Source organism: Lontra canadensis, unplaced genomic scaffold (assembly GCF_010015895.1).
Source record: "Lontra canadensis isolate GAN:19392208 unplaced genomic scaffold, GSC_riverotter_1.0 scaffold1, whole genome shotgun sequence".
NCBI classification, from domain to species: Eukaryota; Metazoa; Chordata; class Mammalia; order Carnivora; family Mustelidae; genus Lontra; species Lontra canadensis.
Window position 1 is genome coordinate 3,121,244 of NW_022630995.1, and position 18,606 is coordinate 3,139,849.

The 18,606-nt window shown below is 39.8% G+C and overlaps 1 protein-coding gene across 1 annotated transcript in view; it reads left to right on the forward strand.

The window, feature by feature from the left end:
- Window positions 1-18,606, forward strand: part of ANTXR2 (ANTXR cell adhesion molecule 2) — a 145,880-nt gene that overhangs the window by 89,074 nt on the left and 38,200 nt on the right. The window contains exons 15-16 of the mRNA XM_032882384.1: window positions 2,251-2,418; window positions 2,725-2,805. Of these exons, the coding sequence (XP_032738275.1) occupies window positions 2,251-2,418; window positions 2,725-2,805 (249 nt within the window). The remainder of the gene's footprint in view (window positions 1-2,250; window positions 2,419-2,724; window positions 2,806-18,606) is intronic.

The following is an 18,606-nucleotide window of genomic DNA, read 5'->3' on the forward strand; positions in this document are numbered from 1 at the left end:
GGGCGCCTGGGTGGTTCAGTGGGTTAAGTGTCTGACTTCAGCTCAGGTCATGATCTCAGAGTCCTGGGATTGAGCCCTCTGTTGGGCTCCCCGCTCAATGAGAAGTCTCCATCTCCCTCTGCCCTCCCTCTGCCTTGGCTTTCTTTCTCAAATAAGTAAATAAAAATCTTAAAGAAAAAAAAAATAGAACTCCAGGTCAGCCACTTTGGTGTCTTTATCTGAGAATTGTTGCAGTGATTCTTGGAGGAAGACTGTGATTGCCCTTAGCTCTAGGCTAGGACGCTGTATATGTTACATCCGTAACTTCTAAATAGATGTAACATTTATCTACTTACATTTTTATTCTGAATTACTTTTCTGAGTTACGACATTTATTTGGTGAGTTAACTGTGTATCTTTTTTTGATTTTTGTTTTTTCCCTTAAAACTGAGACTTCACAACTGCCAGGATATATACACATACATACATACATATACATGTATGTATGTATGTGTATATATGTATGTCTACATGTATATACGTATGTCTACATATGTATGTATGTGTATATATGTATGTCTACATGTATATATGTATGTCTACATATATATGTATGTATGTGTATATATCCTGGTTTTAGAGTTTTTTAGCTCAGTTTAATCATCTAAAGATTTCCTAAGTTTCAGTTTATCTAGATGAAGACACTATGATTTGAAAGAGAAGGTCATTGCTCTGGAAAGAAAGCCAACTAGCTAGCTCTCAAGGTTTAATGGTGTTTAAAACAATTTTAACAACCTCATAAAAAACATTCTAGTACCACTGAACACTGAAAGATGCAGGTACATTTTAATGACTCAACAGGGTCCACTTGAGTTTGAAAGCCTATTCTAAAATTGTAGTAAAAAAGGTAAAAACATCTAAGTAAGCCTTATCAAGAAGCCTTGGGTAGTTCTTTCTGTGGACAGTAATCATTGTATCCCTAACCACGAACTCAGGTCATTAAAATGCTTTACAAAGTATTCAGGTTTGTTTTTTTTTTTTCCTTTCCTTTCCTTTCCTTTTCCTTTTTTTGCTTTGTGGAAATCACTTAATTCTGGTGAGTCACTGTGTCCTGGACAGGTGTTTGTATTTCTTTGCAGAGTTTCACTTACCTCATCTTTGTCATCTCTGTGAACATCCTTGGCTTTTGTAGGCCTTCTCCACACTCCTGGCTGGCTGATGTCTTTCTCTAGGGGTCACAGCCAATACCATGCCTATAAGGAGATAAAGCTTAGCTCATATTTTGCTCTTAATTCCTGTTCATTGAAGAATAAGGAAAACAATAATTTGACTCTATAGTTTATATATAGTTTATATAAAATTATACATATATATAATTAGAGTCTAATTAATATATAATTAATATATAATTATATATTATATTAATTATATATTAATTAGACTCTAATTATATATATGTATAATTAGACTCTATAGAGAAGGAAATACCCTAAAATTTGTGGAAATACCCTAAATTTTAGGAAATACCCTAAAATTTGTGGCATTCTCTAGTGCCCCTGAATTTTTCTTCTCAGTGCAGAGCCTTTTCAGATTTGCCTTCCTCAAGGAAAAGCTGGTACGTCCAATAACCATACTAAGGCGAGCTCAGAACTAAAGACTAAAAGCTACTTCACAAAGTCGAGTTTACAAAAGTAGAGAAAAATCACAAAACCTTTTTTACTTCCAAAGGCTAAATGTTTCAATCATACTTTTCGACTGTATGTTGATGAAAGTCTGATGAAAAGTTTGGAACAATTTACTCCTTTGTATAAAATACATTTGTGAAATACTAATAAAGTACGCTTGTAGGATTCAAGCCTATTTGAAACTTACTGACTTATTTTAGGTTCACATCCCTGCCCTGTCATTTGCTGGCTGTGTGGCTTTGGGCACATCACTTAACCTTTCTTTGTCTCGGTTTCCTCAACTGGAAGGAAGAAACTAGAGTATCCGTAGTGTCTATCTCATCGCATTTTTGGGGTATGGATTAAATGCAGTTGTCACATAGTCACTGCCCGTCATCATCCCTTCCCCCACGACCATCAGTACATACGGTATGTGTTTAGCTAGACGGGGAACAGACCTAATGAAGTCCCAGAAGCGGAGGAAGTTAGAGTTGGTGCTACGCATCTCTTCACTCCAAGATGGTGAACCCGAGGACCATCTGCTAAATAAGTGTGTTCTTCCAGGACACTCGACGTCTGGTACAAGTATCTTCCCTTTGTTTTAAAGGTTCGTTGGGGCGATAAAGGATCTACTGAGGAAGGTGCGAGGCTAGAGAAAGCCAAGAACGCTGTGGTGAAGATTCCCGAAGAAGTGGAGGAACCTGTCAGGCCGAGACCACCTCGGCCCAAACCCACATACCAGGCTCCTCAGACGAAGTGGTACACGCCAATTAAGGTCAGTGTCTAAGTTTTCTGTGACTTAACTGAGAGACTGTAGCTAGAGAAGCGATGAGTTCCTTAGCCCCCCACAACCCCCAGGTAAGGGAGGACCAAGGGTCCAGCTGTCATTCATGAGCCATTCTGACAACTAACTGTTTCTCATTGGCAAGGACCTTCGTTTTTGTCATTTATTTTTGTTTGTTTAGGTTAGGGAAGAAATGAGAGGAGAGAATAAGACTTTCCCGTCTTCGTTTTAATGCTTTATTTAGTGACTAGAGGTCGAATATGTGCCCTCGGCATTTACAAATCCTGCTTCCCCCAGGGTCGTCTGGACGCGCTCTGGGCGCTGCTGAGACAGCAGTACGACCGGGTTTCCCTGATGCGGCCTCAGGAAGGCGACGAGGTTTGTATGTGGCCAGGAGTGGAGTGCTTGGGTCAGTATGACAGAGGTGGTGAAACAATAATCACAAAGAACTTAAAGCTTTCCCTGCTCTTGGGGAAGGAACAAATTATTGTTTTGTGCAAGTTCCTATTACATGGGGCGCTTAATAAATGATCATCTATTGTTAGAAAACATCTTCGAACCATGGTTTACCACGAGTCCCTTCTCAAGGAACACGTACACATTCTGGTTTGTCCTACACATACTCCAATAAGCGTGCTCATTGCTTCAGCCTTTGACTTGGACTCGGACATCACATTCTGAGGTTTTGCCACTTTCCCAAGTGGGAAGGACAGACTTGGGATTAGTCGTTGGAGTCTTTCTCTACTGTTTACTGGCAGTGAGGCCCAGGGAACAGACAGAGCCTCCTGTTCCATCAGGTATAAATATATATTTCTGTGCTTTCAACACTGATGCAAGCTAATTTCTTAAATATATCAAAGTGTCTTTTGGTAGTCCTGCCTTAGCCACAGTTCCAGTCACCTGTAGTCAGCCGTGGCCCAGAGGCAGATAATCCTTCTTCCGACATACGGCCAGAGGGCCAAGAGTAACCTGATGGCACATCACAATGACTCTGTCATTCATCTCACTTCCTCTCGTGACACAGACATTTTCTCATCTCACATCATCACAAGAAGAAGGGTAGGTACAGGACAATAATATTTTGAGAGGAAGACCACACTTACATAACTTTCATTACAGTGTACCACTGTAATTTTTCTATTTTATTATTAGGCATTTTTGCTAATCTCTCACTGCACTTAATTTATAAATTAAATTTTATCATAGGTGTGTATGTATGGGTTTGAACATAGTGTACATAGGATTCGGTACTGTCTGTGGTTTCATGCATCCATTGGGGGTCTTGGGGTGTATCGCCTGTGGATAAGGGAGACTGTAAAGCATCCTAGAAATCTGCCATGGTGAGATACACATACACTCACATTAAAAAAATGCATACACACACATACATGTGTATACATTTTTCCTACCCAGGAAACCTATTTGATGTTTTTTTGTATGTGGAAATTTGGCTAGAATTCCTCTAGTGTTATGATTTCTTTAATATATTAGCACTATTTTTTGTCAGTGTAAGAAAAATTGAAGACATTTTCTTACGTAACTGCGGACAGGTTTGGTTCAGACACAACACTGTTAGCAAGAACAACAGGATCATTTCGTTCTATGTCAACCTGACCGTCCTCCTGATCACCAACTCGGAAGTGAGTGAACTTTATTCACCTCAACTTCAGAGGACTTGAAGTTCAGTCAGGTTCGATAGGCGGTTTTTTTAAGGATGAAATGATCAATGAAATTAGTAGCTATTTTGCAGTGCCAAACTAAGTTATGTTCAGTGTTACACATTTTAGCGTGGTGCGTCACATACAAAAACATATAAATCTTTAAAATTTTACTTCTGTGAAATGAGGGTCATTTTAAAAACATCTGAGTTCAGCCATTTAGGAAGTCCGGTTTGAGAATTCTCCACAGATCATTTATTCTTTGCTTGGACAATAGGTAGAGATGACACGGGTGGTGTACGAAGGAGCGTCTTTTATTACCAGACCACTATGGCTAATAGAAAGTGAAAGGCCTAGTGGGGAATGTTTTCGAGAAGAAACAAATAGGAAAAATGAAGATGGATGGATGGATAGACGAATGGTTGGACAGATGGAAGGAAGGAAGGCAGGCAGGCAGACTGGCTTTCATTTTCAGGTTTGCTAATTTTTATAGCAGTTTATGCATTTCTTACATTCTCTGCTAATTTTCCTTTTGGCTTCTTTTGCATGAATGAAGCTTTTCAATTGCTCTGTTCTTATCCTCATGAGCACAGTAAATATTGTTACTGACAAGGGCAGCCATGTGACTCTGTGATATTTGTGTCTCCCCAAAATCTGCACCACTCAATACACATAATCTGAGTAAATAATTTGGTCAACTTTAAAAGACTTTACAGGAACTGAAATACATCAGATAATATCATCCAAAAAAGTAATATTTAATTACTCATTTATATAAAATCACGGTTGCCTGGTGCAGAGGCATAATCTGTATGGACTCGTGAGCACCCACAAATTTGATTTAAAAGAGCAATATTTCCTAAATTCTAATACCTTTTTGCCATTAGAGTATCTTTCATTTGAGAAACAAAATGATTTACCTAGTGAGAAAAAGAGGACCCAGAGGTAGAAAAAGAATCAGGATGTAGAGCCTATTTTGCACTGCTAATTTTGATGTACATTTGGTTTATGATATTAAAATGGGATGATTTGCTTTGGTAACGCTTTGTTTATGCATGAGAAGATCATGGGTCATCATTACCTTCTACTTACTGTGGCTAGTTAAGCCCTCAAAAATTAGATGGACTGGTTTTTCACCAGTTCAGTATATGTAGACCTGGTTTGTCTCCTAGGATTACATGGAATAGAGAAAATTTTCAGTTTAGGAGACTAAGATGTCCAAGTGGCAGTGGTTTCCGCTTCTCTGGCTCTTTGTGTCGCACACTGTAGGTAACGCAGAGTGGAACCACTCATTGGGAAAACTGGTCTAGGAATTTTTCAGATAGCTTTAGATATCGTATTCACCTGTGATTGGATACCGTAGCACATGGAAGGGTAAAATCCTATCTTCAGCCTTACTCCTATGAAACCAATCAGTACTTAAAATAAGTTGGGTTACTAGGACTGTCATGAACGGTTTCGTGTGTGTGTGTGTGTGTGTGTACTCTATAGGTATATACAGTAGGGATAATCATTGTCCTTCCAAACTTTATCACTTTTATTTCACAAACCTATTGTTCCATTAAATTTTCCCATTAAATATTAGGAAATTGGTAGGTAGTGTTGTATTAGCTTAGATTAGAGACCTCGGTCCCCGCCAAACGTTTGTCTTCGCGTATGGACTAATGCAGTGGGCAGATGTTACAGCTATTCAAGGACAGTCTTTTTAAAAGAAACTTTCTTATCAGCATATAAGTGGGTGAAAAGGTTTTGCAAATCATCGATTTTCCCGAGCTCATAAAGCCTGCGCCGGGCCCCGGCCTGCACGTGTCGGAAGGGCCGGCGGAACCGCGCGGGTGTGAAGCGGTTTGTGCGGTGCCGAAGCGCGGGGAGACGTCTGGGGGAATTTTCTGGTCGCTGGAAATGGAGGCAGTTGCTTCGTGTTGTCGAGACACAAGCAAGAATGTTTTGTCCTTCGTGAATGTTAAAGGAGTCGTAGTCAGTCATCGTCTTTCTTAAAACCAAACACACGAGGCCGACGAGCCGCGGCCGCGGAGAGACCGCAACGCGGGGTCCAGGCTGGGGCTGAGGCTCCGCAGCGGCCGGGCCAGCGCCGGGTGCTCCGCGCGGCTGGGGCGCTGGACAACCGTCCTGTGCTTACTTGGAAGCTGCGTCCCGCGGGCGCTGCCTCCCCGTGGTTCGGTGCGAGGAGCACGTGGGCGCGCGGGGCTCGGCTGGGCCCCCGCTTCGGCCCCCGCCCGCGCTCCGACGGCGCCGCGCCCCCTCCCCCCACCCCCGGCTCAGGCGCGGTTCGGCGCGCGGGCCCGGGGCGCGGGGTGCGGGCGGCGGCGGCTGGCCCGGCCGTCCGCGGAGACTGCGCCGTCCTGGCGTCGCGCTCGCTGCCCGGAGGCCCGAGACACCAAAGGCGCGAGCGCGGGCGGACGCAGCTGTGCTCCGCGCCTCGCCTTGGGCGCAAACAGAGATCTGACGGCGCCCGCCTCGGCGGCGCTGGGGGGCGCGGGCGCGGGGCCGCTCCGGAGACCGCGCGGCGCCGCAGCATCTGCCGCCGCCTGTCCGGGGGGGGGCGGGGGGCAGCGCGTCCAGATTGCGGCCCCCGCGCCAGCCGCCGCCGCGGAGCCCCGGGCGCGTTTGAAGGGGCGCATCAAACGGGCTGCGGAGCGCGGCGGGGGCGCGCCCGCGTTTCAAAGCGCGTTTGTTGTGCCACAACAAGGTGGTTGATAAATCCTGCCTCGCCCCGCGCGCCGGCTCCTCCGGAAGGCGGGGGCTGCAGAGCCGAGCGGCGGCGAGGAGGAAAGCGCAGCCCGGGTTTGCAGCTGTTCCACGAACCAATGACCCCTCCGGGGAGCTTCCGGGCTGCGCCGAGGCTGCGCTCGCCTTCAGCCGGCCCCGCGCCCCGGCGGGCCGCGTAGACTCGTGCACCGCGAGGGAAGGGCCGGCGCCGCGCTGACGCCTCCCGTGGGTCCACTCTGTGCCTTTCAGCCGGCACCGCGACTTCTCACCCCGTGGACGTGAAAGCAGAGGATTTTCAGATGGATGCGCATTTTTAGCAAAACAAAATTTAGAAAAGTGCACTGGCTTTTGGATATTAAAAATAAAAGTTTAAGTCAGAAGTCAGAATTGCAGGTTGAGGCACGCATTTTTCTTTTGGAGGCGTTTCCCCTCTGTCCCCGAGGTGCAGCCAGGCGAGAACTCGAGTGTGTCCACTTAGCGGGAAGGCTGCCAAGCCGGTGATCGCGCGCACCCTCGCGTGATGGGACGGGATGCGTTTCCGCACGCGTCTGACGAGTAGAGCCCCGGGTACGGCCGTGTAATGGGTTGTGCTAATGCAAACTGGTAGTTTTAATACAGTTTAGGCGCCCTCACCTGAGGGACACCTGCAGGCTTCCTGGGCGCTAAGGCAAAGGCGAGGAGCCGGGGACAGCGGCCTGGGGGGAGATGCTAGAGGACGGCCAAGTTTCATCAGTCCGCGGTGAAATGAGCGACAGAAGCGCATAGTGAGTTTCCAGTTAAGCTAAATTTATTATGTTGGGAGGACTTTTATTAATTGTGCAGACAGAATTTTCAGGCTTTGAAACGATTGATGGTAGGGGCGCCTGGGTGGCTCAGTGGGTTAAGCCGCTGCCTTCTGCCCAGGTCATGATCCCAGGGTCCTGGGATCCAGCCCCGCATCGGGCTCTCTGCTCAGCGGGGAGCCTGCTTCCCCTCCTCTCTCTGTCTCTGTCTGCTTGTGATCTCGGTCTGTCAAATAAATAAGTAAATAAATAATCTTTAAAAAAAAAAAAGATTGATGGTAGCTGCTTTAAAAAATGAAGTCATTTTAACAGAACCCAATGTCTGTCCTCTGGTTTTTAAAAAATCGATTAAAAAAAAAAATCTGAGAACAAAGCACAGGTTCATTTAAAAGGCTCCAGAGAAATCTGGTAACCTCAACAGCAAATGATGAAGGCCGCCCCTCTTGTTTCTATCTCTGCTTCTAGCTTATGCTCACTTGGCTGCCCATCCTGCTGCTGAGTTCTCCTGTTCAGAAGAAACCCACCTGTCTTCCAGGGCAGCTGCTGCCATGATCCTAACCCCCGCCAGGACCAGGGTGAGGGCTAGCCTGCTTCCCATCGCCCAGCGCTGGGGGCTATTAAAACACGTCATCTTCAGACCGAATCGCATTTTGGGGGGAGAGGTCGTGTGCCCCCTGCCTTTAAGTTCCCCATCACATCTGCGAAATGTAAACCACTCGTGGGGGTTTCTGAACAGATTGAAACGTTCCCTCAAGTGATTTGATATTTCAGATGTTCTCAGTGCTTGGACTTCCGCTGCTAATGAGTGCGTTTTTACACTTAGGTGTTGGCTTCCTTCTTTATATTTTGTGTCCTGTAGCTGGACTTTGCAGTAGATTTTTTAAGAGCTCTAAGAAAACCCTTTATTTTAGGCGGAGTCATTGAGGCCTCGTGTACACAAAATGTTCTGGTAGCTTCAGACCTTTTCTTTTTTGAATTCTTGAATGAAAGAATAGAGGAAAATATCAAGCTTTTTTTTTTTTTTTAAACTCAAGTGATTGCTTACCTTTTATTTTTGTAAGATCTGAAATTTTATAGGATCGTTGAAACCAATTATGATTGACACGATTGGGAAAAACTACCGAAACTACCATCAGAGTTTTTTAGCCTTGTGTTATCTCTAGTATCTTTCATTCTGATTATCTTTTGTCTTTATAGTTTGGGGCACCCTTAAAATACCTGAAATATCGTGTTTAAATTAGTAGAAGTAATTAGCTTTGACTTATAAATATTTGAAAGATAAAATTTTACTTGAATAACACATGGACATGCCATTATTACTGCAGTCCCACTGAGTATGTGTGGATATGTGTGTGTGTGTGTGTGTGTGTGTGTTTACTCTAAATACATCTGTGTATATACATGTAGAATGTATTTTCTCAGTGTGTGTGTTATCAACTAATGCCTGTTTCAGTGGAAAATAATAATTTCATGAAATAGATTACTTTTTGGTACTGTTTCTTAGGTTAAATAAAACTGTCTCTTAATTATGGATAAAAGCAGGCGAAAGTACTGACTCAGTTTGGTTCCCTAAAGTGAAATATAAAATATGTGAACTGTAATAATTTAAATTATTACAAAAAAAGACTTATTTCTTCAAAGAACGTATAAATAGAACCTGGATACTTAATTGGCTTCTTAACCCCCCAAGCCAGGCATAATTTGGATTTACTGGCCTCATACATATACTATGTATTGACTTACAAGGTTAGATTTTCTTGGTTAGATTTCTTGGTTAAAATTGATCAACCAGCTTTTTGAATGTCAAGAGACAAAAATTACTATATTAGTGTAAATACCCTCTTCTCAAATTATGTGCTGATCTTAGAAATAAGCTTTTTAAAAAAAATCATCCGTGAGTTCTGGCACACTAAAACAATACTTCAAAAAATATTGAGACTTAATATTGGTTGCCCAGGGCTAAATACATTATTTTCTTAGCCTTAATATACAGGATTGCTGTAGAACATCTTGAGGACAACAATTAAATCATCCAACTGGGAGCAGAAATGTCAGCACAGATACAGTTTTTGACTTTTTTTTAACCATTTTGAGTACTTTATGTGTAGCTTTTTCCAATTTTAATTATGGAGGATTAAATATATTTAAATAAATTACTTTATAATTTCTAACAATTTACAAAAATCTGTATTATTCTGCATATATTAAATATTCAGTTTTCAATGTAGAGCTCAAAGGACCCAAGCCAACTGGGAAAAAAATGCATTAAATTTTGTAGACAGTTTATTATTTTAACAAAGTACATTATGATGGTGCCTTCACGTCTACCAGACCCCCATTTGTAAGTTTAGTTTAAGGAAAGCTTTGTAACTCAGTTAAGGAAATTGGCTTGAGTAGGAAGCTTTTATTGCTCCCTTATTCTTCAAAATGAATTTATATGAACATATTATATAAATATATACTTTAAGGAGAAATAAATGTGTTTTTTTTGCTAAATATCTTTCATTTTTATTTCTAAATAAAATAAAACACTTGGATTTTTATAATACACACTTTTAATCTCTAAGTAAGTCCTTTTTAAAATTGCTTTGTGTAATCTTTATAGTTTCCATTACTTCTGCACAGAATCAAATTGCAACCTCTAATAACCTGAGAAATTTGTAACTGATATAACTTTGAGGTATGGAGTAAAAATGATTTACTATTCAAACTTTGAGAGAAATTGTGTCAGAAATACTGGTGGACATTCACTTGTTTACCATTATATGACTGGATTAAAAATTGACTCTTTTATTTCAAAGGGTTCCAAGGAATTTCTTGAGTTTTTTTTTCTTTCTTCCTTTTTTAAAATTAATGAAGTTGAGATAGGTTTTACAAAATTTTTCCCATCTCAAAGCCATTTTACTCTCTGATGTACCTCTTATTTCGCTCCTTAGAGAGGTCTTTTCACTTCAAGAATGTGGGAAAAAAATGTATTTGATTTCCTAAACTTTAGAGTCCCATAATATTTCTTAGCAGGTTAGTATACTGAAAATAATTTATATTATACCTATATTTTAGAGTCTTCTCTAGTATGAAGCACATTTTTGTTTTGGATCAAAATTAAAGATTTCAAACAGTTTTTTTCTTAAATCAAGCACAGTTTTCTGCTTACAGTAAATTCTTCTATTAGAGCCATTTCCTAACACTTACGGTATCTTAATGAAGAGTTTATGATGAATTCAGTAAATTTTACTCAAATATCATTAAGATCTACCCTAATGAGAATGGGCTATACACACAAGGATTATATGGTTATGCAATTATCCACATGATATCTTGTCATATCCTACCTTACTTATCAAAGTAAATCCGTAAAACATATTTCAATAAAGAATTCAAATAGCACATTTATACCTATAGTGTACAGATAAAGGCTCTATCTTTAGTTAAGAGTGTTTACTCTCGATTTCTTTCTCTACATCGTTCATTTCTCTCTCTTTTCCCTCCTCCTAACTTTGGTCTACTCCTAAGGTTTAACCCTTGGTCTCTTGTTAGTCTCACAAGTCACTGTTCTCCAGAGAGGACCTGGACGGGCGCTGCCTCGCTGTCATCATTAGACAATTCCTCCTCTCGCCTAAATTCTGCGGACTACCACTGAGAGCTTATATGAATTTCTTCTTGGGTGTCCTGTTGTCACCAGGTCTCTACGTATGGCTTCCAAACCGTAGTTACTACACAGCTTTTCTGGCCATTGTTCCCTCTACCCTTCACCTGATGTATCTAAGTCGATGGTTCCCACAACTCAGTGAACAGGGTCAAGACATTAGCTTTCTAATTCTGCATACAGAATCTTAGGCCAGCAAATCACAATATTTCACTATAATGCAAAACAATGAGCTATTGAGGAATATATGTGTTAAACTCTAGTGATTCTCGGGAGATACATCATTTTGACTTTGTACACTTTAGAATTTTTATCAGGACTTACGATTTTAGGTTCATGATTCTTCCCCTGAGACTAAGCTGCTAAGAAAATTAAGACTTCAGAGCGGTTCTGAAATTTGATAAATTTGAGTTACTTCTTATAAAGATATGGCTGAGGATGCTGATATATAAAAGTGTTATTTATCTGGGGCTGAGATTTATCATTTTGGATGATAATTAATTTATAATTCAATCTATTGCACATTTCCTGAGTTACAGAAACAAGACACCATTTTCTTTTGGGTGGAATTCTGAACGGATAAAAGGTTATCATTTTTATTAATTCTCCTTGTCAGGATATGTTTCGTATGTTGTTGTTTGCAGTTGTATTTCTCTCTCTCTCTTTTTTTTTTTTTTTTTAAGATTTTACTTATTTATTTGACAGAGAGATCACAAGTAGGCAGAGAGGCAGGCAGAGAGGAGGAAGCAGGCTCCCTGCTGAGCAGAGAGCTGGATGTGGGGCTCGATCCCAGGACCCTGAGATCATGACCTGAGCTGAAGGCAGAGGCTTAACCCTCTGAGCCACCCAGGTGCTGTTCTCCTGTTCTCCTCTTTTTCTAAATCGGATTTAGTCTTTGCTGAGTATTTGATCCAAGAAGAGTTTTCAGCGATTGGAGTTCTTGCTAGATCTGCTCTTGTGAGCAGAGAGAAGAGAGCTGATGATTGAATTCAGTTCATACTCTCCAGAAGAGGTGTGATGGCTTTATCTGTCCTCTGAATCCAGATTTATGAACTAGTCCTATGCTCTTAACTAGATTAGTTCCTTTTCCATTAACTGCTTAAAGTAGGCCAGCTGTCTGAGCTGTTGGTTGTAAATTTGCTAATGTCTACTTCGTTAATCTCAGATACAAAAGGCAACAGAGAACAGGAACAAAGTTTTAGGACCTTGGGTTTTCACAGCCTGAAATGAGCATGGAATGGTTATAGGAATGAGAAATTGAAGGGATAGGAGGAAGTGTCACTCTGAGAAAAAGGGGATGACTTCTGTCATTAATCTTAATTAATTGTCAAGAGTTTTAAATCTGAGTTATTAATACTGAAGTTAAGCCTTTAATGCACTGTTCAAGCTTTGGCATCAGATGCTCTTTTATGAGATAAGAGGTTTAGGAGGGAGAGTAGGGTGTGTGTGTGTGTGTGTTTGAGAGTGAGAGAGAGAGAGAGAGAGACTTACATAAATATTTTCATTTACATCTTTCAAACATTTCCCTGGGTTAATATTCAGGCCTTCACCTTTTGACAGTTACTGTAGGGCAGTTAGGAATTATAGATAAGTAACAATAAATCCAAATAAAATCCCTAGGTACAGCTTGAGCAGTAAATCTGAATGATATTACTTTCATGGTTACCAGCATACAAAATACTTCACTGAAGAGGAAATGTCGGATTATGGGCTAAAATAGAAGGAGGGAGCATCAGGAGCAGAAAGAGGAAAACAAGGGAAGAACGAGGAAAAACATGAAAAACAAGGAAGAGAGATTATTCCTCTGAAACACATGCACGCAATAGGAGAGTCAAGTGTTTACTTAAATAATAAGCTGCAAATTATATGTTTGTAAGGTTGCCTACTCCACTACAGTGAGGCATTAATCATTTGGAATGAAACTGACCCTTGAAATGACTAAGACATCTACTTAAAATCTCTTTTTTTTCCTCCCCCCCTACCTGTTCCATTCGTGTTTGTCAGGTTAATCGCCCTTCACTATTAAATCTGTGTTATTATTCTGTGATAACTTTAAAATGTGAAATCACAGAAAACTGTATTATGAATATTTTGGCTATAGAAAAATGACTTGCAATTCTTCCAGATTAAATCTGTAAAAGCACAAAAGGATCAACATTTAAGAATACGGTTTCAGGATTAAATCTCATGTTCTCCATGCAAAATAAAAAAAAACAAAAAGTGCTTCAGTGAAAATATGCAACACAATAAATTAGTTTTTACATGTATATCTGACTTCTGACGACTGTGAACTAAACTTCAGTAGCAAGTTACAGTCAGCGACTTAAATATTAGTGTTTACAAATTTGAAATCACAGATTTGGCTTGAGACATAGATGTTTATTCTTTGCAGCAATGTTTTCTTCTTTTTATTTTTTAAAAAGATTTTATTTATTTGTTTGAAAGAGAGAGAGAGTGAGAGAGAGCATGAGAGGGGAGAAGGTCAGAGGGAGAAGCAGGGTCCCTGCTGAGCAGAGAGCCCGAGTGGGACTGGATCCCAGGACTCCAGGATCATGACCTGAGCTGAAGGCAGTGGCTTAACCAAATGAGCCACCTAGGCGCCTGTTTTCTTCTTTTTATATTAGCTCTAAATGTAATAGGAAAAAGCATGAAAGTGAAATAGTATTTATTTATTCACCTATTTCTTTTTGTACACAATAATTATTGGAGAGACAAGCAAAAATCTGCGTATGTCAACAGTTTAGCTCGTAATTTATAGTTAGTGGACAGCCAGTAAGGGGTTGGAGCTGGGCAGTAACATGATCCTCTTGAAAGGTTCTCAAATAAATTTGTGACAAGAGTGGAGATAATTTGTGTTCTCCTGTAGAGCTTAGCTCCTGTATCAATGTTTTTGTCTTTGTCTATAGTCCTTTCATTATGACTCACAAAAAAGAATCATATAAAAATTTTGATACAGCAAGTCTCGTGGATTGTCAAGAAGTCAGGGGTTTCTTGGATTAGGTAACACTTTTTCCAGTAGGAATCCTATTCTTATTTTTTTTCTTTTTTTGCTAAAGGGTTGATATCAACTTGGGTTTATTAGTGACCAAAAAAGAGATTCATGTCTTCAGATATTCATCTTGCTTTTTTAGGGGTTTTCTTCCTTGAGTCTTAGGGACATATACATAGATAAATGCAGCTCAGGCGTGTGATACCAGTGTACATGAATGTGTGTGTGTGTTCCCGTGTATATGTGCATGTGTACGTGAGGAGTGTTTATGCATCTAGTGGGGCGGCACTGCCGGTACTTGTTGAGGGCACTGCTAACTTCAGGAAAGAGGACATCTTTCTTTTTTCAAAAAAAAATTTTTAAATTTTTTATTGACATCTAATGTATTATTTGCCCCAGGGGTACAGGTCTGTGAATCGTCAGGCTTGCACACTTCACAGCACTCACCGTAGCACACGCCCTCCCCAATGTCCATCACCCACCACCCAGAGGGAATCTTTCATAGGGTAGATTCAGAACTCAAATCCAGCTAACAGTGGTTGACTGCCTGCTGTGTCTTAGGTATGTTCTGTTGGGTTTAGTCAACTCTTCATTGTGCTGAGAGGGAGGTGTCTGTATTATTCCCGTATTAGAGATGAAGAGTATGAGACCGAGGTATTTAGTGGATTTCCCAAGGTTATGTTTCTGGAAAGTAATAGAACTTGGATTCAAACCCACGTTTTCTGGTTTCTGGTTCAGTGAGCGCTCTGTTTCGCCATGCTGTCGTTTCTCAGAGCAATGCTTTATTTTCCTTCCTGCTCAGACAATAACCGATCGAATTAAGACAATTATACAGGTCGGGAAGTACTTTTAAAATTTCAGTTTTGAGTCTGATTCTTTTGATAGAGAAATTATTAATTTTGTATCAATGTCCATATCAATAAATTGTTTTGGAATATATACAGAAGGCATGCACATTATTCCCTCTCTATGTAATGTACATTCACTTTTGCATGCATCTGTAAATAGAAGATAACATTTGGAAGTGGCAGAGTTCACGGAAAGTTGATAAGGATCTTTTGCATCATAAAGGACCTGAGAAGTTGTGTAATTCATCTCTTCCCCGGCCCCGCAGTTCCACGCTCCAGAAGGAAGAGCATGTTCAAAGGCGCAAGAGGTCGGGCATATCTGTGTATTCCAGGAATACTAGTGTTCTAGCCTGAGACAAGGACCTGGGGATTAGGGAAGTAAGTAATGAGAAGAAAGCAGGATTACAGAAGTCCTAAAGCCCTTGGTAACATATTGGTAAGATCACTACATTGGGAATCCAGAGGCTTAGATCCCTATACTGTCATTGATTACCTTTAAATCCAGCACAAATTGCCTCTTCCCTCTGGTCCTCGGTTTTCTGATGTGTATATAGAGAAATAAGTGATCACAAAGTCACCTTTGAATTCTAGCAATCTTGTCTTTTTTCCCCTAATTTGAACCAAGCCAGCGACATGAAGACAAGACTTTTCCCGTAACGTTCACATGGCTATCCCCAGGACATTGTGCACTGCCTCTCAGCAGGCTTTAGTAAACTCTGATGAATAAAAAAATTATGTCAGTAGAAAGTTCAGTCTGTTGTTTACAAACTTGTCTAAACTAATTTTACTTTTTTAGTGATGAGACATTTTGTAAGACCATCAATAATTTTAATGCTATATACAAACAACTTGAAATTAATATAACACTGTATGTTAACTTCACTGGAATTAAAATAAAAAATAATACATACGAACATTTTACAAGTTACTTTAAAAGCTAAAATCTTGCACATATTCCTCACCATGTTCTGAAATGTGTTGGAAAAACGATAACGATACTATGATTCTAGATCCATAATGGACACCTTGCTGCTATTATGCTTCAAATAAATTAAATAAAAATAACTCCATATGGAAGAAAGTAGAAAGAATACAGATTTAAGAGAGCATTTAAATTTTATGCCAGTTTTCTGTCTTTTTAAGGTTAGTCTATTTCTCACTGCTTTTCTTCTTTCAGAAAAAGAGAAGATATTAATGTGTGATATTGGATTATCTCTATTGTCATTTTGATATGTTGCAATTTGCTGCCTTGTGTCACAACTGCAAAGTAATTTAAACACAAATATTCTTTTATTTAGTGCTGTTGTAAGCAGTGAAGTACTAATGTGTTTCTGTCATTAAATATATATAACTACATGAAACCCTTCTCCCATTGGGTCACTCTGAAATTGATTTTCCACCTTGAGTTACCAGTAGTGGACAAATGTTAAATGAAGATCAATCACTTTGATTTAACTTAACCAAATACACTTCTATTAAGTGGTCTTTTTACCCTAACTAGATGACAACACTTTTGGTGATCTCTAGCCTTTAAATGCTTTTAACATAAATCTCTAAGGACAATGGTTTGATCATAGTTTTATTCTTATAGTAGAATTACCTTAACTCTTGATTGGTTAGATAAAATTGTATTTTAGATATTATTTATAAATCAAACAACCCGGAATTAATATTATTTTAATATCAAATTCTTAGATCTTTAGTATTTCAAGTGTATATTAGAAATATTTCATTAAGAATATAATGTGGACGGGGGCGCCTGGGTGGCTCAGTGGGTTAAGCCTCTGCCTTCGGCTCGGGTCATGATCTCAGGGTCCTGGGATCGAGCCCCGGGTCGGGCTCTCTGCTTAGCAGGGAGCCTGCTTCCCTTCCTCTCTCTCCTGCCTCTCTGCCTACCTGTGATCACTGTCTGTCAAATAAATAAATAAAAGCTTAAAAAAAATTTAAAAAAGGATATAATGTGGATAGAAACAGCAATTTTACAGGGAATTATAAAGATCAAGCAAGACTTGGAAACAGCAAACTTTAGCTTCTTTTCCTTTTTTTTTTTATTTTGCTGTAGCATATGGTAGTTCTGTTCTTAATTTTTTGAGGAAGCTCCATACTGTTTCCATTGGCTATACCTGTTAATTTACTTATTATTTCAAATTGCCTGTTTCTAATTTATTTTATTTACTTATTTATTTTTTCATTGAAGTACAGTTGAGACACAATGTTACGTTAGCTTCAGGTGTACTAGACAGTGATTCGACAACGAGTCTGTATGCCCTGCTCTGTTCACCGCGACTGTGCCTGCTGCCACCAGGCAATGCCATTACAATACCATTGACGTGTTCCCTGTGTTCTGCCTTCTATCCCTATGACTCTAAAACAGGCAAAGATACAAAATCAGGAAAGACCCCAGTGCAACATATACTTCAGGTAATTATAGCGATGTTGGGACAGTTAGGGTCGAAAACCGTCATGGCCAGCATAGAAAGTCAAGAATAGTCTTAACTAAAAAAATTGTTTAAGAATATAATTCCATGGAAGACAGCACGCATCACCATCATTATTAATACCATCATTAATAACTGAACTCAGCATAATCTCTAGAGAAGCACTTATGTACCAGATACTACGCTGGGGACCTTAGGTATGTTGCACTAATTTTTAAAACAACTCACTGTAAAGTACATTTATCGCCATTTTATAGGTAAGGACACTGAGGCTCAGAAAGGTCAGGTAATTGCCAGAGTCACATAGGTAGGTGGTGAGTGATTGAGTAGTATTAACTTTCTTTGAATTTTAAATATGTTATTGGAAAATTTAGTTTGCTAATTAAATTCTACTCTGTATTTCAGATTTAATTGGCCAATTACACAAAAAATGCAGCACAGTTTAAAATTCACGGTTTTAGTTCTAATTTATAGGCTTATACATTGAATTGAGAATGAAATACCAATGAAATTAGATTGAAGATGCCAACATAGAAATGGAACACACTAGTAAACTCTTTAAACAACCTCAGAATCACTAGTGACTATTTAAACATAATATATCCAAAACATAAATATTAAGCATTTTAGTCAATCACACTCTTGGAAATATTGGGCTCAGAAGATCATTTGTGGATTGATTTTTGAGCATCTAGTTATTATGCAGAGACCAAGGCTTAGGAACAATTATAAAACATTTTCTTTAAAAAATAAATGAAATATAAGTAGTGGTAACAAGTCAATGGGTTACTCTTTTTTATTATTTTTTTAAATTTAATTCCAGTTTAGTTAATATGCAGTGTTATATTAGGTTCAGGTGTACAATACAGTGATTCCACAATTCTGTGCTTTGTCAGTGCTCATCAGAGGACGTGCACTCTTAATCCCTGGCGCCTTTTTCATACTGCTCCCCAGCTCCCTTCAGTTTGTTCTCTAGAGTTAAGAGTTTGTTTCTTGGTTTGTCTCTCTTCATTCCTTTGTTTGTTTTCTTTCAAAATCCCACGTATGAGTAAAATCATGTAATATTTGTCTTTCTTTAAGTGGCTTCT